Here is a 22,292-nt window from a genome sequence, read left to right as displayed (position 1 = left end):
GAGGGAGAAGCAGGCTCCATGCACCGGGAGCCCGATGTGGGATTTGATCCCGGGTCCCCAGGATTGTGCCCTGGGCCAAAGGCAGGCGCCAAACCACTGAGCCACCCAGGGATCCCTAGAGCATTTTTTCTTACTTATTTGTAGGAGTTATATATTTTGGATACAAATTCTTTGTCATACATATGTGTTATAAATATCTTCTCCCACTCTGTAGGTTGTCTTTTCATTCTCAATGGTGTCTTATGGTGAATAGACATTCTTAATTTTAATATGGTTCAATTTATATACTTACTCTTTATGATTAGTGCTTTTTCTGCTTTGTTGTAAACTTTTTACCTATTTCAAGGTCACAAAGATGTTTTCTGCTAAAAGAGTTGTTTGCCTTTTTAAAATATAGATTGGCAACCCAAATGAAATGTTATTTTTTTTATGTGAGGTAAGAGTCCACATAAAATTTTTTTCTATACGAATATCCAAATGACCCAGCACCATTTTTTGGAAAGACAATTTTTTCCCTTTGATCGATGCATATCCTGAAGGACTTGTAAAATAATGTATTTTTATTTTTATTTATTTTTAAAGATTTTGTTTATTTATTCATGAGAGACACAGAGAGGCAGAGACACAGGCAGAGGGAGAAGCAGGCTCCACGCAGGGAGCCTGATGAGGGACTGAATCCCAGGACCCCGGGATCACGACCTGAGCCAAAGGCAGACGCTCAACCTGACCCACTCAGGTGCCCCTAAAAAAAATATATATATATAATATATAATAATATGTAACATATAATCGATATATAAAATATATCAATATACTATTATTTATAGTAATATGTAATATATGATCGATATATAAAATATATCAATATACTATTATTTATAGTAATATGTAATATATAATCGATATATAAAATATATCAATATACTATTATTTATAGTAATATGTAATATATAATCGATATATAAAATATATCAATATACTATTATTTATAGTAATATGTAATATATAATCGATATATAAAATATATCAATATGCTATTATTTATAGCATATCAATATTATAAATATTATATATCATATTTGATATGATTTTATGTGATATTATATATCATATTTAACCTCATATTGTTTTTAGAGCACGAGTTTTAACTCAGCCTGAGTTAGGAACCAACTTTTGCCGGACGAGGTTAGAAAGCTTCCCCTCCCAGGGCCGGTGGGCGGAGGCAGCGTGTCCGGGACAGGTTGGCCCCGCCCATCCCCCCGCCCCCCCCTCCGCCGGGGCGGGGCCAAAGGACGCCCCACCTCCGCGAGCGGCTTCCGTTGCCATGGGAGCCGTGGGCAAGGCGGCTGGCGTCCCCGGGACCCCGCGGAGAAGGAGAAGCGAAACCCAGCGAGCGAGGGCTTGGGCGCTACGAGAGTCCCGGCGTGCGTGACGTTGACGCGTAACGCCAGCCCGGCCTCGAGGCGCGTGCGCAATGTGTGTGTCGGGGCCCTCGGGCCGCGGGCGGCCGGCGTCGGGCGGCGGCGCTGCCTGGAGGTGGGTTCCCGCTGCCGGGGTCGCGAGGGCGCGTCCGGGCCAGTTTCCCGGCCTTTCGGGGCGCCGCCTACCTCCGCTGCGGCCGGGGGCGCCGGCGCCGCACGCCCCGAGCAGCGGCCGTTCCGGGAAGCGGCCCCGGGAGCGGAAGCGGAGGAGGGTTCCCTCGAGTGAGGAGAGGAGGGAGGCGCTACCTCTCCCCCGGGGCGGGGCGGGGCGGGGGGCGAGGTGAGGTGGGCGTGAGCGGAGGTCCTCAGGCCCGGGTTCCGAGGCCGGTCCGGAGCGGGGGCGGGGCGTGGGCCGGGGGTTCGTCCCGGGGTCGGGCCGCTCGCCCGAATGGAGCTTGGGACTCCCTTCCGTCCGGTGAAACGGGGTCTTGGGCGCCCCGGCCCGAAGTAGCGAAGGCGCTAGGTGACACTCGGGCTGTGATTGCCGGAGTCGCTGGGAGCCGAGCTGCGGGAGGTAACTTCTAAAACTCCTTAGTCGACGTTAATTGGAGAGAGCACAGCTGATGAGGTCTCGTGCGTTTCGTGTCAGGCCGACGATTTTGCAGGTATTTCCTTCGAGGCTTCGGGCTGCATGACTTCCTACTTGACTGCAAAATAGGAGTGTTACTGCTGACCCTCCTAGCGGAGCTGTGATGCCTCAGAGCTCGATGGCGTGCTCAGTGAAAGGCGCAGAGGAACCCACGGGAAACTTTTTTCTCTATAAACCACGTGTTTTTTTTTTTTTTTTTTTTTTTTTTTAATTTTTGGGTATTGCATTGGTCATGCCGGAGTGAGGTTGAAGTGCATTATCATGACTCATTCAGAACCTAATCTGACGAGTGCCATTTGTGCTAACATTTATTCGTTAAATATTCACTGTTTATTGTGTCCTAAGCACTGTTATAACCTCGGTGTGATAAATGAATCAACAAAACCAAGATCTTTGCCCTGTGGAGCTTAGATTCTATTTTTTGGGAGAAGACAGTAATAAACATAATAAGCAAACGAACTATATGTTATAAGGAAAAAAAAGAGTGTCATGGGGGAAAAAAGAAGTACAGCAAGGTCCTTCCCTTTACCATTGGTATTGCAAAATGCAATTAGGATGTTGGGGTAGGTTTCATAGAGAAATTGCATGTGAGTAAATACTTGAAGGAGGTGAGGGAGTGAGCTGTGCAGGTCATCTGAAGGAAGAGTGTTCCAGGCAGAGGGGTTGCCCAGTGCACAGGCTTACAGGTTGCAGTGTACCTGGTGCTTCAGTGAACAGCAAGAAAGCTTGTGTGGCTGGAACAGAAAGAATATGAGGAACAATAGACAATTAGTTTAGAGATGGGTTGGGGCTGGAGGGCAGAAATCTTCAAGGTCCTTGGAGGTTATTGTAAGGACTGTGGCCTTTACTTTGAGTGAAATGGGGAGCCAGGGGAGACAAAGATAGAAGAGACCAGTTAGAAGGCTCTGGCAATAGCCCCGCAGAAAATTGACAGTGTCTGTAGGAGGCTGGTAGGTGGAGGTGGGTGAGCGAGTGGCTTGAGCCTGGGAATTTGATAGGAGGAAAGAAAGGTGGGATTGTAGACCTGAACATTATTCAATATATACATGTTCAATATTTATAGTTTATATATAAATACATAAGATATATAAACACATAAGATATATGTAATACATAATTTATATATAAATACATAAAATACATTTGTGGTACACAAATCAAGATTCAAATGATTCAAATGATTCAAATCAATGATTTAAATCATTGAATCATTTTAGTTTTTCTCATGTAAAGATAATTATCTATTAGCTTAGGCAAGATTTCAGAGCTTACCTACAGCCATTAATTAGTATGTGAAGTTAGACTAAAATCAGACTTTTTCCAAAATAGAATATAGTTGCGATCTAAACATGGTCATAGTTTCCAGTAAGCACAGTGTGAATTAAGACAGAATAACTTGTAATAAACTTTCATTTGATTTTATTTAGGGTTTTAGTGAATGTGACAATGCCTCATTTTTGTCTTTCAGAAATCTGTCTGAATATAGCTTCTAACAGTAAAATATATATATATATATATATATATATATATATATATATGGACAAGGTATTGATGGGCAAGTGTGACTACTAACTGATGATTTGTGTGTATTGTAAATACGTTGTGGCAAACAAAAATGACTAAGAAGATACTTGTTACCTCAAGAAGCTTATAGGCTAGTGGAGTACACAGGGTTGTAAATACTTTAAACAAAATAGAAGAGGATGAGAAAAGTGTGCTAAAATATAGTACAAAACAAATGGTAATAGAATACAGCCTTCTATATATTATTGTATTTTTTGTGGCATTAGCTCACTTTATTTCTCATCTTAATCACACATTGGCTTTTTGTGGGTTGGTGGTTTTTTTGTCGTTTTTTTGTGTTTGACAATTTAGATACTTTTTGAAAAACTGGTGTAGCATTGAATATGCTGAGTAAACGTGGAACTTTTGAACTAAAGCACCTATTAATTAACATTGAGCCAACAAGTCCTAGGTAATACTTAGAGCTCTAACTGCTAGAATTTATAACTCAGGCCAACACTGTGCCATTAAGCCATGCTTTTTTCCATTATATCTCTTTCCCTCTCTAGTGGACAGATGTTTTTGGTTTCTTAGACGGTGTTAAAACACAGAATGTAGGGTGACTGTTTATAATTTGTATATTCGGTGAGGATATTTCTTCAATTTGAAGATCCTTTATCAAAGTGTGACATGTTTTAGTGGCAAGAAGATGTAATATTTTATAGTGGAGGCATGGAGCTATCGGAGCAGATGAGAGGGATTTTGTTCAGAGACATGCCAGGTTGAATATTATAGTTCAGTTTCAGCATTGAGCTGAGCAGAGGCTGACCAGTCAAGTACACAACAGGTAACAAGCAGTATGGTGATGAGAGTGTTAGTTTGTGGCCTGTAAAGGTGATTGGGTACCACCAAGGTACGTGTCTTAGCAAGAGTGAGAGATCTGGACAGAGGGCGTATTTGGCAGTACTTGTTAGTGAATAAGTATGTGGTGGCTGAGAGGCCTGGTAGCAATACCAGTACTGGGTTCAGGTGTAGAGTCTTCTGGAAGGAGGTGAGATTTGGAGGGACCTAAAAAAAGCTAAAATCATTTGTTAAAGCTTGATCAAAGGTCAAGGGATGAATCTTAGCCTGGGAGTGCTTTTGGGGCCATGTGGGTGGTGGTGTCTCAGCCATGGGTGGAGGAAAATTTTGGGGAGGAGCTAGATGGATTACTATGGTAACATGAGCTGCCATCACTGATGAATATTCATTGGTGTATGCTTTTTATATGCTAGCATGTTTATTCCTCATCCAAAAATATGATATCCTAACTTTTAAATAAGAAACAGGCTTAAAGATGTAATTTGCCCAAGGCCACGTTTTAACTGGATTTGAGCTCAAGTCTGTTGGATGTAAAAGCCTTTACTCTTTCTTTATTCCAAATTGCCTCATTATGTAACAGAATGTGCTGACATTAGCCTTTCCATTTTATGTGGTTTGTCATGAGTGTGATGGGATTTGCTGTGGATGAGATTTCATTCACTAATAAATTTGATTCATTTAATTATGTGTTTTCTTTTTCTAGATTTTAATTTAATTTGAAAATGAGTAAGTGCAGAAAGCCACCACTGGGTTCAAGTCCTGAGACATTCAGCCCAGATGTTCTTGCTGACATTTTTGAACTCTTTGCCAAGAACTTTTCTTATGGCAAGCCACTTAATAATGAGTGGCAGTTACCAGATCCCAGTGAGATTTTTACTTGTGACCACACGGAATTTAATACATTGCTTGATTTGAAGAACTCCCTAAATGAAGTAAAAAACCTACTGAGTGATAAGAAATTGGATGAGTGGCATGAACACACTGCTTTCACTAATAAAGCTGGAAAAATAATTTCTCATGTGAAAAAATCTGTGAACGCTGAACTTTGTACTCAAGCATGGTGTAAATTTCATGAAATTTTGTGCAGTTTTCCACTTATTCCACAGGAAGCTTTTCAGGATGGAAAACTGAATTCTCTACACCTTTGTGAAGCTCCTGGAGCTTTTATAGCGAGTCTCAATCACTATTTAAAATCCCATCGATTCCCCTGTGATTGGAGTTGGGTAGCTAATACTTTGAATCCATACCACGAAGCAAATGACAATCTTATGATGATTATGGATGACCGACTTATTGCAAATACCTTGCATTGGTGGTACTTTGGTCCAGATAACACTGGTGATATCATGACCTTGAAATATCTGACTGGACTTCAGAATTTCGTAAGCAACATGGCTACCATTCACTTGATCACCGCAGATGGGAGTTTTGATTGCCAAGGAAACCCAGGTGAACAAGAAGCTTTAGTCTCTTCTTTGCATTACTGTGAAGTTGTCACTGCTCTGATGACTCTTGGAAGTGGTGGCTCTTTTGTTCTGAAGATGTTTACTTTGTTTGAACATTGTTCCATAAACCTGATGTACCTGCTAAACTGTTCCTTTGACCAAGTCCATGTTTTTAAACCTGCTACTAGCAAGGCAGGGAACTCAGAAGTCTATGTGGTTTGTCTTCGCTATAAGGGAAAAGAGGCAATCTATCCTCTGTTATCTAAGATGGTGCTAAATTTTGGAACAGAAATGACCCAGAAAGCCCTCTTTCCCCATCATGTGATCCCTGAATCTTTTCTTAAAAGGCATGAAGAATGTTGTATGTTCTTTCATAAATACCAGCTCGAGACTATTTCTGAGAACATTCGTCTGTTTCAGTGCATGGGAAAAGGAGAACAAACAAAGCTGAATAATTTAAGGGACTGTGCTGTTCAATATTTCATGCAAAAGTTTCAGTTGAAGCCCCTTTCCAGAAATAATTGGCTAGTGAAAAAATCTAATATTGGTTGTAGTACAAATACAAAATGGTTTGGACAGAGGAACAGATATTTTAAAACCTATAATGAAAGGAAAATGCTGGAATCCCTTTCATGGAAAGATAAGGTGGCCAAAGGATACTTTAATAGTTGGGCGGAAGAACATGCTGTGTATCATTCTGGACAAAGTTCTGTCTTAGAAGGGACAGCTTCCAATCTTGAGTGTCACTTATGGCATATTTTAGAGGGAAAGAAACTCCCAAATGTAAAGTGTTCTCCTTTCTGTGATGGTGAAATTTTAAAGGCTCTTAATGAAGCGATTGAAAAGTCTTTAGGAGGAGCCTTGAATTTGGATTCCAAGTTCTGGCCCAAACAGCAGTATTATTGTCCTTGTCACATTTTTACGGAAGACCTGATATTTTCTGAGTTGTTTAGCCTTACCACGTGCCTTCAGGATGATCAGGTCGTAGAACCCAGCAACCAGATAAAGTGCCTGCTTGTGGGCTTTCCAACTCTCCGTGATATCAAAACGCATATACCACTGGAAGTTCAACTCCTGGAATCGGCTGAACTCATGACTTTCAGCTGTTCATTGCTTCATGATGGAGACCCGATTTACCAGCAACTGTTTTTGGACTGTCTTCTACATTCACTGCAGCAGCTTCATACAGGAGATGTTATGATTTTGCCTGTACTTTCTTGTTTTACAAGATTTATGGCTGGTTTGATCTTTGTACTCCACAGCTGTTTTAGATTCATCACATTTTCTTGTCCTACTTCTTCTGAGCCCCTGAAGACCTGTGCAGTCCTGCTGTGTGTCGGTTATCAGGACCTTCCAAATCCAGTTTTCCAGTATCTGCAGAATGTGAATGAATTATTGAGCTCTTTGCTTAAATCTGATGCACCCCAGCAGGTTTTACAGTTTGTACCAATGGAGGTGCTCCTTAAGGGGGCCCTACTTGACTTTTTGTGGGATTTGAATGCTGCCATTGCTAAAAGGCATTTGCATGTAATTATTCAAGGAGAGAGAGAAGAAATCATTGGCAGCCTTCAGCTATGACATAGAACTTGTCTTTTCTGAGATTTGACTTTGTGGCTTACAGTTTCCATTGTTATTTCAGTCCTTTGCTATTTAAAACCTTTCATGTGGGGGAAAGGCCAACTTCTGCATCATGGAAAGTCTTATTATTTCTGGAAAACCGCCAGCTAGTTCTGATCTCATATATACGCCCATAGTTTTCCATGTGGTGCAATCTATGCAGTGGTGATATTCAACCTCAAATATGACATGTGCATATATGTTGGGATGGACACACCCATACTTAAGCAGTTTACTTGGTCTTTTTTATCTGTTTTAAGATTCGCACCCATGTGCCTTCATTCAGATTAGATTTTTTTCCCAACTAATTTCCTCAGTGGCTCATGCTGTTAATAAATTGAGAGAGGCTTTGATGAAAGGTGAGCCACGGATTTTAATACTGACCATGTCAGTTACGAATTTGGGGAACTCCTTTTGCCAGATGCTCAATATGTGCCATTCCTTGCCCTTAGGCCACTGACCCAATTTACTTGTGTAGTTGTTTTATGTGTATATTAATGACCACAACCATCCAGCCAGAAAGGATATCAGGATAGCTTCAAACCAAAGAATCATGTTTAAAATAATGAAAAAAATCACTGTGTCTAATACACACCTGTATCATGAAAAACTTTCTTTTACAACAGTGTAGTAATTTTTAACTTCCAGGAGATGATCTCTGAGCTAATGTTTTTAGATTGTAAAATATTGTGTATGGACTCATATTGGGGACATATGAATGTAATGAACATAGTGAATCCTGAAAAAAATTTTAACACTTCTGGAATGATGGTTCAGCACCTAAAATTTTTAAATCTTATTTCTTTGAAAGTGGCACTTTACCAAAAGATTGACCATGAGATAGCTATTTTATCAGTTGTGTTTGGTTTCTTGAGAGTTCGAGTATTTGACGGTGTAAATGAGCTTTTCTGGCAAACTGTATTAAGCAGATCGTCATTACTCTGCAATTCCACAAAGTGGAGAATGTTTATATTCTCACATATGTATTTTAGACATACTTGTTAGTTATATAAAAAATAGATGTATTCTCTGATGTATTTGGTTGATAAATATTAATCTGAATTTCTTTCATGTTCTTTGCTATTTTGAGTTCCATTATAGATTCATGAATAAAGTCATTAGCAGAGAGATTTTGTGTTCGTCTTTTTAAAAGAGAATCATGGGGGAAGTTAAAAATATAACTTGGAAACATTTTTTTAAAGGAAGGTTTGAATGGGAGTTAATGTTCCTTCATTTCCTCTGATTTGTATTCATTAAAATTTAGTCCTTAATATTGTAATATTTATGGAATTTCTACTTCGGGAAAGAAACTGAATACTTAAGGGAGGGGAGGAGTAGGGGTAGATTGAGTTCTTGCCAGGGTGGGTGTGAGGGCCTGGAGGTAGATTTCCAAAGAAATGTAATTTCTTACTGGTGACTTTGTGAAAGCAGTTCTAATTGTATAGTGATAGAAGTCTGACAGAAAATTTATACAAGATTACCAGGAGAGAATTAAAAACTATTCTTGGAAAAACATTTTGCACTTAATATGCCTTGATTGGTTTGGTCTAATACAATGACACAGTTTATTGTTGCTTATTTTAACTAGTTCATTTGAATGTGAAGTTTGAAAGCCTAGTTCCAGACACTGGTATTAAAACTTTACTTTAAGCACCTGAAATAAGTATTGAATGCTTAGTTGTTTTGTTTTGTTTGTTAGTTTGTTTGTTTTTTAACACTAATCAATCTCTTGTTGGAATATATAGCATCCTGGTGTATATTAGAATATATTTTGATATTTAACTTGACTTTTGGAATCAGTTGCTGTATCTGATTTTTTGGATTCAAATTTGCTCTATAGGTGAGATAGGACTTGAAGGTTTGAAATGAACTGGATGTGGATGACAGGTACCAATGACTTATAGGAACTTCTCTTTGAGAAAAAGGGGAGGAAAAATGCTGTCCAAAAATGGATGGCAAGAAGACCGTAAGGTGAGAGGTGGTTTGTGTATCAGAGTTACTTTTCTTTAAAAAAAATATTTTTTGTAGATCTTGAGATTTTTAACTTAATTGTGGTGTTTTTTAAAATGGATTTTTTAGGGCAGCCCAGGTGGCTCAGCAGTTTAGCGCCACCTTTGGCCCAGGGCGTGATCTTGGAGACCTGGGATCGAGTCCCGGGTCAGGCTCCCTGTGTGGAGCCTGCTTCTCCTTCTGCCTGTGTCTCTGCCTCTCTCTCTCTCTGTGTGTCTCTTGTGAATAAATAAATGGAATCTTTAAAGGAAAAAATAAAAAATAAAATGGATTTTTTAATAGCCAGAAAATTTCAACTTTACAAATGTGTTTTCTAAAAAACTTTGATAAGAAGTAGGTCTTACAAGTTTACTTTCGTCAGTGTTAATTTTTGTCCTCCCTAAGAAAAGTTTTATATTTTAGTGAGGCTTCTATATATTAGCTTAATGTTACTTAAATATTTAAATGCATCAAAGATTCTTTTCTGGAATAAATTAAAGATTGAATTGTGGTCTTCATCTTTAGAATATTTTGTTTAAAGAAATTCGTATGAAATTAAAAAAAAATATTTTATTCATTTATTCATGAGAGAAAGAGAGACCTAGGCAGAGGGAAAAGCAGGCTCCCTGGAAGGAGTCAGGTGTGGGACTCAGTCCTGGTACCCCGGGATCACGACCAGAGCCAAAGGCAGACACTTAGCCACTGAGCCACAGGAGTGGAATGAAAGAAGCAAATTCAGCATATTAGGGAGAGTTGGGGAAAAAAGTTAATTGATGCTTTTGTTATTTATTTTTGATGAGAATATAACTGGTCTTTTTTTTTTTTTTCTATAACCGGTCTTTAAAAGTATGCAAATGCAAACCTGGGCACCTGGGTGGTTTATTTGATTAAGTGTCTGTCTTGGCTCCAGTAATGATCCCAGGGTGCTGGGATTGAGCCCTGTATCAGGCTCCCTGCTCAGTGAGGAGTCTCCTTCTCCCTCTTGCTACCCTTGCTTGTGATTTCTCTTCCTCTCTGTCAAATAAATAAATAAAATCTTTAAAAAAAATAAAAATATGTAAACTTCATTTTTTATTTCCAGTTGAACTCATTATAATTGTACTGCTATAGCTTGGGTATAGGAAACCAGTTAATTCCTTACATTCTCACATTTTTAGAAATGAAAATATTGATTATAAGCTCAACCAAAATCTTATTTTCCATGTTTAAATACTTTTCCATATTTAAATTGATTTGAAAAGGAAAGAACAACATTGATATTTAGTGTATTTTTGCTTTCTAAGATAAAAGAAATAGGACATTTTTAGTTTCAATATTTTAAATTTTAAATATTGATTATCATTTTTTGGAAAAGTATATACTTACAAAGTTTTTAAAGCATGAAGTTTTTTTTTTTTTTGCTAATTTTTATCTTCTAAAAAATAACATTTATTAATTAAACTGGTAACATTAGGCCTTATTTAAATGTCCTTTGTTACCTGTTTAACCTGAAAACTTATTATACATAGATGGTACAGATATGCAAGGCCTGAATAAAAATTTTGTTTACCATAATTACTATTGAAAACAGAGACACTCAATTATTTGATAATTGGCCTCCCCACCTTTTTTTTTTTTTTTTTTTTTTTTTAAGACAAAAGTCATTTTAGGCTGATCTTAAGAGCAGAACTAACCATTGAACAAAAATTTCAGTATTCCCTAATGAATTTGTATGTGGATAGTAAACATTTTTTAGAGCTGGCCTAATGGCCAAGTATCAAGTGAACTAAAAGCATGCAACCTATAGTAACTAAAGTATGTAGGTATGTTTTAGAGCATGTAATTAAAGCAATAATCCTCAAAATTTATAATGAGTTCTTGCTTATTATTTTGTTTTTTATGAATGACAATATTTAGAAGTTACCTGTCAGTCATGAGCATAGGTTAGCATTTAATTTTACTCAAGTGAAAATTTTATTTAAAAGTCTAATCTGTTTGTGGTCACATATAGGTTGCATACTCATTTACAGGTTGTACCCAGAGTAGTGTTTTCTCTTCTTGAGATCTTAACTCCTTCCCTTTCCAGAGTATCTTTATAGACCGACTAGGTGGAATTCTGTGTTTATGTGTGCCAAGTGCAGCAGCATCAGTGTAGCCTGTTAATTGGATATTTAATATTATTTAAAATCACAGCCACATTGTTGACTCGTGGGTTAAATTTGTCATGATATAATTAAGGAAAACATTTGTAGATACATTCTGCTGAAAAGTTACTTTTATTAAAATGATTCTATAGACCTTTGTGGATAAACATTTTATTTGCATGTGTATCTGCATCTTTTTGCTATTTAAGCTTGTCCTTCAACACCAAATTATTTTGCTTGGGCAAGACAGATGTGCTTTTACTGTCTCAACTTTTGAGAATTTCTGTTGTTTTCAGTGAATTTCAGGATTGAAAAATTAGTCTGCATACTAGACTGGTTGAGAAAATTCAAAAGAAGCACAAACATATTCTAGTATTTATTTTTATTGGAGTAAACATTCCTGTAATTGATAACCCCAGTAATATTAATCTCTTCCTGGAGCTGTTGGATTTACTGCTTGAATCATTTAATCTGAGCATTACCTTAAATTAAGCAATATTACATTGTTCTTTCTTTTTTTCTCCATCCTTTCATTTTCTTTACAGAATTATAAATTCAGAGTGCTATGGTATATACTTATTTTATATTGCATATTGTTAATATAGGTGTCTTCAGAATACTATTTGATTTTTTTTTTTATGGAAAACTTAGTAGCACACATTAAAATCATGTTAACAACCCCTCATGTATCCTTGGCCAGGTTCTATAATTATCAACATTTTGCTTAACTTGCTTTATCTTCCTACACCTTTTTTTTTTTTTTTTTTTTTTTTTTTTTGAGGATTTTAAAACAAATTCGTGAAATCTGTCTTAACAGAAAAGGACTTTATCACAGCTGGCAAAATTACTATCCCTCAATACTTAGTCCATGTTCAAATTTTCCTGGTTGTCTCAAAGTGCCTTTTTATAGTTGGATCAAGTAAGGATCCAAATAAGGTAGACACATTGTATTTGCTTAGTATGCCTCTGAAGTCTATTAAAAGTTCCCCACCCCATTCTACAGCCCTAACATTTTTTTTCTGTGCCATGCTAACTGTCCTGTACTTCTCCACATGCTGGATTTGGCTGATTATTTTATCTTTTGCTTTGTATCTTCATGCCACATTTTTCCTATAAATTGGTAGTTAGATCTAGAGGATTGATTACCTTTGGCAAGAAAACTTTTTAAGTGATATTATGTACTTTCTTTTTTGTCAGATCATGAAGCACAAAATGACTAGTTGCCCCCTCTCATTGACATTAAGGTTAATCAGATTCAAATGTCAACCTTATTTATTTAAATATTTATTCATTTTAGAGAGAGCATGAGAGAGCACAAGCAGGGATGGGGGAGAGAGGGAGAAGCAGACACCCCACTGAGCAGGGACTCTAAGGTGGAGCTCCAGCCCAGGACCCTGGGATCATGACCTGAGCAGACCCTTCACTGACTAAGCCACCCAGGCACCCCAACCTTATTTATAGGCTACTAATTTTTCTATTGATCTTCATTTAATAGTTTTAGCATTTAATGGATATTGATACTTAGCTTTATTAGAGTTTGCAAATTAGTGATTAACCACATTGCTTCAGTATTTTTTTTTATTTTTTATTTATTTATTTTTACATTGCTTCAGTATTAATTGGACTTTATAATATGTACTTGAAGTCATCCACTATTTTTTAAAAATAGTTTGTTCAGTAAAAACATGGGAAAAGTGCTTCATTTATTAAAACACTTTATCAGCTTTCAGAAAAATAAGCTGATGTTTTAGCAACCCTCAAGGATGATTAATGAAATTTTTGTGTATGTGTGTTTTAAACTATCTTTAGGAGCTCATGGATGATTATGTATTTTAATCACAAATGCTGTTCTCTGTTGATGCTCATATTATTTTATTTTGACTTGGGTGGGTGAACGAAGGGCTCCTTCAAGTTGATACCTATGTCATTTTTTATATAATTCAATCTTTGATACCTTCTATGCTTTCTGACACAACATATGCCCGTTTCATCTTGTATATATCTGCCCAGACCCGACATCCTTGGTATGTCCTTAATCCTGACCTTAATGGGAATGTCTATGATGTAGTCGTTCTCAAGCTCTTTGGTCTCAAAGCTCCTTTACTCTCTTAAAAATTATTGAAGAATCCAAAGAGCTTTTGTTCATTGGAATTATATCTATTGAGATGTTCCATGTCAGAAGCTGAAACTCATAACAATTTGAAATTTTATTATTGAGAAATGACACTGATAAAAAACTATTGTGTTAACAAATATATCTTACAAATATAACTTTGAAAACAAAAGTTAGAAGCATGGCAGTGTTTATATTTTTGCAGATTTTTTTTTGTCTTTATAATAGAAGACAGATTCTCCTGTTTTATATTCAGTCTGTTAGCAATACTTTTTTTGGTTGAAGTTCTTAAGAAAATCTGGACTCAAATAGTAGTTGGAAAAGAAAGGAGTGTTTTAATAACTTTTTTAGGTAATTGTGGATGTTCTCTGATGCTACTCCAAAACTTGACAGGTGATAGTTTCTTAAAAGTTGATTGCAAAGAAGAATCTTAAACTATATTAATGAACTTTTTGTACTCTTAAAATCCATTGGTCTGTCTTGCACTTTGAAGGGATTGCTTACTCACATGTAGTTTTGTAACCCCACAAATTTGTCATTTGAAAAATGAGTTCATTGAATTATGCAGATCTTGCAAATGTTTGATGCATTTGATATATATATGGTTCAAAAAATCATATTTTTATACATCTCTGCTGATCTCATCAGAAAATCTAAGTATGGAGAAGCTGTCAAATTCAAAGTGGTTGACAAAAATTTTCTAGTATTTTAATTTTTGTTTGAATGCTTGAATTTTCTCTTAGTGACAAATATTGTCAATTGCTTCCCTTGAAATGAGAGCTCCTCTTATTGAGGAAATACCTGTCGAATACCCAAGTCTATAACTATAAACTGTAACTATCAATTATATAATAACCATAGTTTGTCTCTCAGTTGTTCTTCCAAGTAAATGTAATGCTCCATGAAAAATATACTACTTCAGGGATCCCTGGGTGGCGCAGTGGTTTAGCGCCTGCCTTTGGCCCAGGGCGCGATCCTGGAGACCTGGGATCGAATCCCACGTCAGGCTCCCGGTGCATGGAGCCTGCTTCTCTCTCTGCCTATGTCTCTGCCTCTCTCTCTCTGTGACTATCATAAATAAATAAATAAATAAAATTTATTAAAAAAAATATATACTACTTCAGTTTGTAACTGAATTGCACAGATGCTTTTCCTGGTGACAACAACCTTCCCACTGCAACAGAAGTGCTTTATACTTCCCATTTCTTCACCTAGAATATTAAAGGCATGTACTCACTTAATACATTTAATTATTTTTACTATTTCATAGGGTTGTGCAAAGGAGAAATAAATAACGTTTTGGTTTGGAACCACAGATGATCGTTTAAGAACTGGTGTCCTAGTATATTCCCATTATATCAGCTGCTGATTTTTAAAAGTTTATTATTTTTACTTATATCAATGAGATATTCCTATTTTTGAGGCTTTTAAAAAACATTAATAAATGTTCAGTTTTTCTACTGCTTAAAATCTGCGAAGATGAGTATATCTTTAGTTCTACTAAAGTGATTCATTAATGGATTCCCAAATACTGAACCCCTCTTACATTTCTGCAATAAACAATGATAGATTTTGGGATTCTGTTTGCTACTATTTTATTTACAATTTTTGCATTGATATTAATAAATGAGATTAGTTTATAGTTGTATTTTATTGAGCAATGTTTGGTTTTGGAATCGATGTTAAATTTGCATTATAAAAATAATTTGGACATTTTTTCTTTCAATGCTCTGAGTTTAAGTAGCATTTACATCATCTGATCTTTACAGGTTTGGTAGACTTATTTGTGAAACTGGCTGAGCCTAGTGTCTTTTTGGCAGAGGAGCTCTTTTATGACTTTCTGTGTTTCTTTGTACGTAATTCACTTGTTTAGAATGTTGTTTATTTCATCTAGATTTTCTTTAAAACCTTTTTTATTTCATGAAGTTGTACAAAGTAGTCTCAGGATTAAAAAAAAAAAATCCTGTTTTGACCTTATTTCTTTTGTGTGCTTGTGTTTTCTCCTCTTTTAAAAATCAGGTTAATAGTTTCTGTTTTGTTGATTCGTTTTTAAAGAATCAGCTATTTTGGTTTACTTACTGTGTTTTTCCAATTCATCGATTTCTGCAGTATTTTTAAAAATTGAGGAATGATTGATATATAACATGATACTAGTTTCAGGTGGATAACCTAATGATTCAATATACATATATATTGTGAAATGATCACCATAATAAATTTAATTAACATTCATCACTGTACATAGTTATAATACTTATGATGAGAAAGATCTACTTTCTTAGCAACTTTTATACATACTTTTGAATATAACACAGTATTATTAACTATATATATAAAATCACTGCCACTGGCAAACACCAATCTGTTCTCTGTATTCATGAACTCATTTAAAAAGTTTTTAAAACATATTTTGTGTATAAATGAGATCATATGGTATTTATCTTTTTCCGTCTGACTTACCTCACTTAGCATAAAGCCTTTAAGGTCCATCATGTTGTTGCAAATGTCAGATGTCCCTTTTTTTAAGTGACTGAATAATATTTCATCTTCTTTATTCATCCATCAGTGGACACTTAAGGCTATTTCCATGTTTTGGCTATTGTGAATAATGCGGCAGTGAACGTGGGAGTGCAGATATCTTTTTGAGTTAATATTTTCATTTCTTTCAGATAAAAACTCAAGTGGCTGGATCATACGGTATTTTATTTTTAATGTTTTGAGGAACTTCCATACTGTTTCATTGGAGTAAAACATAGAGGCTGCACCAATTTACATTCCCACAAACCCTATGAGGGTTCCTTTCCACATCTTTGCCAACACTTATTTCTTGTCTTTTTGATAATAGCCATTCTAACAGGTTTGAGGTCATGCCTCATTGTGGTTTTGACTTGCATTTCCCCAATGATAAAAGATGTTGAGCATCTTTTCATTTATCTGTTTGATATCTGTACATCTTCTTTGGAAAATGTCTGTTCAGATTCTCTGCCTATTTTTTAATTGGGTTGTTGTTTTGCTATTGAGTTGTAGGAGTTCTAATATATTTTGGATATTACCTCTTTATCAAATATATCATTTGTGAATATTTTTCTCCCAATCCATGAACATGGGATATCTTTCCATTTATTTGTGTCTTCTTTAATTCTTTCATCAGTGTCTTATAGTTTTCATTGTATAGGTCTTTTACCTCTTTGGTTAAATTTATTCCTAGGTTGATTTTTTAATTTTTTTGGAGATAGTTGAAAATGGGGTTGTTTTCTTAATTTTTCTTGTGATAGTTTATTAATGTATAGAAATAATAGATTTTTGTATATTGATTTGGTATCCTGCAATTGAAATACATTTTTTATTAGTTATAACAGTTTTTTTTGGCAGAGTCTTAATGTTTTCTGTATATAACATCATCTGCATATAGTGACAATTTTACTCCTTTCTTTCCAATTTGGATGACTTAAAAAAAAAAACATTTTATTTGAGAGAGAGAGCATGAACAGGGGAGAGGAAGAAGTGGACTCCCCACTGAGCAGGGTGCCTGACTGATCCAGGACCCTATTATCATGACCAGAACTGAAGGCAGGGGCTTAACTGACTGAGCCACCCAGGCACCCCATGGATGACTTTTTTAAATTAAAAAAAATTTTTTTATGGAGGACTTTTATTTCTTTTTCTTGAGGTACTCTGGGTAGGACTTCTAATACTATGTTGCATAAAAGTGGTGAGAGTGGGCATCCTTGTTTTATTCCTGATCTTAGAGAAAAGATTTCAGTTTTTCATCATTGAGTATGATGTTAGCTGTGGGAGTGTTATTTATGGCCATTATTATGTTGAGGTATGTTTTCTCTCTACTCAATCTATTGAGAGTTTTCATCATAAATTGGTGTTGAATTTTGTCAAATACTTTTTCTATATCTGTTGAGATGATCATATGATTTTTTACCCTTCATCTTGTTTATGTAGTGTAAAACATTAATTGATTTGCAGATGTAGAACCATCCTTGCAGCTCTGGAATAAATCCCATTCGATCATAGTATGTGATTTTTTTTCACATATTGTTGAATTTGGTATGCTAATATTTTATTGGGGATTTTGCATCTATGTTCATGACAGATATTGGCCTGTAGTTTTCTTTCTTTCTATTTTTTTTTAAGATTTTATTTATTTATTCATGAGAGACACACACACACACACAGAGGCAGAGACACAGGCAGAGGGAGAAGCAGGCTCCATGCAGGGAACCCGATGTGGGACCTGATCCCGGGACTCCAGGATCATATCCTATGCCAAAGGCAGGTGCTAAACTGCTGAGCCACCCAGGGATTCCCCTGGCCTGTAGTTTTCCTGTGTCATCCTTGTCTGGTTTTGGTATCAGGATAATGCTGGCCTTGTAAAATGAGTTTGGAAATGTTCCTTCCTCTTCTGTTTTTTGGAAGAGTTTGACAAGGCTTGGTATCAGTTCTTCTTTAAATATTTGTAGAATTTACCAGTGAAGATGTCTGGCCCTGGACTTTTGTTTGTTTGGTGGTTTTTATTACTGATTCAGTCTTCTTATGAGTAATCTGTCCAGATTTCCTTTTCTCTGATTACCTCTTGGTAGGTTGTATGTTTCTGGGATTTATTCATTTCTTCTAGGTTGTCCCATTTGTTGGTATGTTCATCATAGTCTCTTATGATCCTGTATATTTCTGTGGTATCAGCTGTAATGTCTCCTCTTCCATTTCTGATTTTATTTTCACCCTCTCTCTTTTTTTTTTGGTGAGTATTACTCAAGTTTTGTCAATTTATTTTTTAAGAACAACAACGCTTAGTTTCATTGATCTTTTTTTTGTCGTCCTTTTAGTCTACTTCATTTATTTCCACTCTGATCTTTGTTTTTTCTTTCTTTTACTAACTTTGGGCTTCGTTTTTTTTGTTTTGTTTTGTTTTGTTTTGTTTTGTTCCTTGAGGCTTAAGATTAGGTTGTTTATTTGAGATTTTTCTTGTTTCTTGAGGTAGGCATTTACTGTATGAATTTCCCTCTTAGAATTGCTTTTGCTGTATTCTACAAGTTTTTGGTACATTGTATTTCCATTTTCCTTTGTTTCAGGGTATCTTTTGATTTCTTCTTTGACCCATTGGTTGCCAGTAGCATGTTGTTTAATTGATTTCTAGTTTCATACTACTGTGGTTGGCAAGAGATACTTGATCTGACTTCAGTCTTCTTAAATTTATTAAGACTTATTTTGTGGCTTTACATATGATCTGTCCTGGAGAAAGTTCCATGTTTGCTGGAGAAGAATGTGTATTTTGTTACTCATGCTTGGAATGATCTGTATATATCTCTTAAGTCCATGTGATTTAATGGGTTGTTTAAGGCCAATGTTTCCTTATTGATTTTCTGTGTGGTTTATCTATCCATTAATGAAAATAAAGTATTAAAGTCCCCTGCTGCTATTATATTGCTGTCTCTCTCTCCCTTTATGTCTGTTAATATTTGCTTTATATAATTAGGCACTCCTATGTTGGGGCCCCCCTGTGGCAGTGTAGATTAGTGACTGTAGTCAGGTCCATCTCTGAGACTACAGGCAATTCTGTGGGCCTTAACTGTCTACACGCACCTGGGTAACTGCAGTAGTTGGCCCTGGGTACATGCAAATCCATGGGGAGCAGCTCTGGGGCTTAGGCTGGCATCTTGCAACAGCACATAGCTGTTGAGGCTGAGGCTGGCAGTGTAGACTCTGGGCTTTGGTGGGGAGGGAGTATGGAGTGACTCAGGTAGCTGGTATCTGTGAACATGAAAGCCTGGAGGGTGAAAATCTCATTGGCAGAATCTGCAGGAGGTCTGCAGAGGCTGTGCTAGCTGTTGGATTCCTCAGCAGCAAACAATCTGCTGGGGTCTGTAATGAGATTCTCAGTGATGAAAGCCAGGGATGAGGTCTGTAGCATCTGTAAGGGCTGTTGAGGTACTTAGCCCTGAAGATATTTGTGGTCTTCTTCAGAACAGGCCACTAGGAAGCAGTTGCTCACACTGTGCAGCTGATACTGGTAGCCCCTGCCCTTGTTCCCTGTTCCTAGCCATTTCAAGATGTCTCAGGTTTCTGGCTTCTGGGTAGGGTGAAACTGAAGTGGGTTCTTCGTGCAGTGCTCCGAAAGGCTGGGGGAGCTTATTGCTCACCCCACTATCCTTTTACAAGTAAGGGGACCTTTCTTGGGCTGGGGAGTCCCCTCTGGGGACAGAATAGTGCCAGCCTAGGGAATGGGATGATGCAGGCAAAATATAACTTCTTCCTACTCTTTTTGTGTGGTTGTTCTCAGGTCTTTTGCTCTGTTATGATGCTGAAGAAGTTCCTCCTCCTCCTCCTCCTCCTCCTCCTCCTCCTCCTCTTCCTCCTTCTTCCTTCTTCCTTCTTCTTCTTCTTCCTTCTTCTTCTTCTTCTTCTTCCTTCTTCTTCTTCTTTCTTCTTTTTCCTCCTCCTCCTCCTCCTTTCTTCCTCTTCTTCTTCTTCTTCTTCTTCTTCTTCTTCTTCTTCTTCTTCTTCTTCTTCTTCTTCTTCTTCTTCTTTCTTCTTCTTCTTCTTCTTCTTTCTTCTTCTTTCTTCTTTTTTCTTTCTTCTTCTTCTTCTTCAAGATTTATTTGTTTATATGAGGGGAGAGGGGCAGAGGGAGATGAGAGAGAAAGAATCACCAGCAGATTCCCTGGCAAGCAGGGAGCCTGACACAGGGCTCGATCCCATAGCCCTGTTGATCATGACCTGAGCCAAAATCAAGAGTTGAATGCTTAACCAACTGTGGCACACAGACACTCCTCTTGCTGAAGCTTAAGTGGACTTCTGAACTCTCCCAGAGCTATTTTTTGTTCATGGATTAGTATCTACTTGTTTTTTTGTGGGGGAATGGAGGCTGGAGGCTCCTACTCCTCCTCCTTGATGATGTCACTCTCTCATTCAGTCCTTTAAAAATGTCATTCTACTGTCTTCTAGCTTGCATGTTTCTAACAAAATGGCTATTAACATTCTTGTTTATTTCTCTTTAATAATTTCTCCTCCTTTGGCTGCCTTCAAGATTTTCTCTTTGTTATGTGTTTTCAGAAGTTGAATATATTTGTCTCTGGCTTGAATATTTATCTTGGTTGGTGGTTTGATCTGTAGTGTGATAAATGCCATTACTTTTGAAAATTCTTAGCCATTATCCCTTCAAATATTTATTCTACTCAATTCCCTGTCTTTTTTTCTTTCTGGAATTCTAATTGCATATCTGTTAGATCATTTGATATTGTCCTGTATCTCCTGGATGCTATATTTTCTTTTTATTTTTTACTCTTTTCTCTCTTTCAGTTTGGGTGTTTTCGAGTTCACTAATTCTTCCCTTAGTCCTGTTAAGTCTACTGATGAACCTGTCAGTGATGATCTGCATCTCTAACATTGTGTTTTTTATTTCCAGCATCTTCATTTGATTTTTTCTTAGTTATCATCTCTCTGCTGAAATTGCTCATATGACAATGAGTGTTGTTTAGTTTTTCCATTTGACATATTTTCATAGTTATTAAAAACTTTTTTAAAAGATTTTATTTTTTAAGTAATCTCTACACCCAATGTGGAGCTTGAACTTACAACCTGAGATCAAAAGGAGCACGCTCCACTGACTAAGCCAGCCAGGCGCCCCTGTAGTTATTGTAAATTAAACGTTAATAGCTCCAGCATCTGTGTTATATATGGGTTTGGTTCTGTTGATTGTTTTGTCTCTTGGCATTACAAAGTTATTTCCTCTGATTTTTTTTTTTTTTTATACCACATCACCAGTGATTTTTTTTTGTTTTTGTTTTTATAGGGGAGTTAGAGAAGAAGAATCTGGGCTGGGCTCCATGGCCTTCCTGCAGCAGCTGCACTTCCTCACCCTTAAGCCTGTACCCTGAGAGATGCTTTCTCAAGGGCTCTTGCCATCATTTTTTTGTGAGTATCTATTGGCATCTGTAGAGGAAGAAGCCTGCAAGTGGTATTAACTCCCCTTATATCTGTAGCTTTTATTGCTCCATGTTGTGCTTCCAGCCAATACTTAGCTTCCACTATTTTGTTAACAATTCCAGTGAATATTTCTTCCCAGTGTTCACCTGCTCCAAGTAAACAAGTGCTTGCATTCAGTGTCTCCCTGTAGGCATTTGTCTCAACCCAGATTTAGGACTACTTGGCATTTTCTCAACTTCAACTCTGATGGTTCCAGAAAAGTTATTCACTTGTGGTATGTTCAACTTTTTTTTTTTTCTTTTAATTGTCAGGGTGGGAGGGACATTCTTTCTAGCTCTTTTCCTGCTCTCTATACCCGAGTAGAAACCAGAAACTGGATCTTCCCTTTTATTCCTGATATCACTACTGGTAGGGTGACTATTTGTCCTGGCTTATACCAGTATAATTATTAATAGCATCCCCCTTTCACTCAAGAGTTTTTCTGTTTGAATGATAAATGATCATCCTGTCCTCAAAAATATTACATAAATAAGGTTTCACCAGGAGCATTTGTTTTTTTTTAATAAATTAATTTTTTATTGGTGTTCAATTTACCAACATACAGAATAACACCCAGTGCTCATCCCATCAAGTGCC

The 22,292-nt window shown here is 36.9% G+C and overlaps 2 protein-coding genes across 3 annotated transcripts in view; both read left to right on the top strand.

The window, feature by feature from the left end:
- The first annotated feature begins 1,386 nt into the window (after positions 1–1,386).
- Positions 1,387–8,626, top strand: CMTR2 (cap methyltransferase 2). 2 transcript variants are annotated; one of them, XM_038538395.1, is made up of 2 exons: positions 1,387–1,536; positions 5,138–8,626. In XM_038538395.1, exon 2 carries the CDS (start codon positions 5,157–5,159, stop codon positions 7,455–7,457), a length of 2,301 nt encoding a protein of 766 aa, XP_038394323.1. In that variant the 5' UTR covers positions 1,387–1,536; positions 5,138–5,156; the 3' UTR covers positions 7,458–8,626. The 2 variants fall into 2 exon arrangements, with proteins under 2 accessions (XP_038394323.1, XP_038394324.1); XM_038538396.1 differs by lacking the exon at positions 1,387–1,536 and adding an exon at positions 1,854–2,086.
- Positions 1,478–22,292, top strand: part of HYDIN (HYDIN axonemal central pair apparatus protein) — a 389,826-nt gene continuing 369,011 nt past the window's right edge. Inside the window, exons 1-2 of the mRNA XM_038538390.1 lie at positions 1,478–1,536; positions 21,523–21,644. The gene's annotated coding sequence lies outside the window, so the exon portion shown is untranslated. The remainder of the gene's footprint in view (positions 1,537–21,522; positions 21,645–22,292) is intronic.

This window comes from Canis lupus, chromosome 5, assembly GCF_011100685.1.
Source record: "Canis lupus familiaris isolate Mischka breed German Shepherd chromosome 5, alternate assembly UU_Cfam_GSD_1.0, whole genome shotgun sequence".
Classification (NCBI taxonomy): Eukaryota; Metazoa; Chordata; class Mammalia; order Carnivora; family Canidae; genus Canis; species Canis lupus.
Note: the sequence above shows the minus strand (reverse complement) of the source record. Positions and strands in the feature narration are given on the sequence as shown.

Coding starts and splice junctions, on each gene's coding strand:
- CMTR2 (XM_038538395.1), top strand. CDS start 5,157: ATGAGTAAGTGCAGAAAGCCACCACTGGGTTCAAGTCCTGAGACATTC.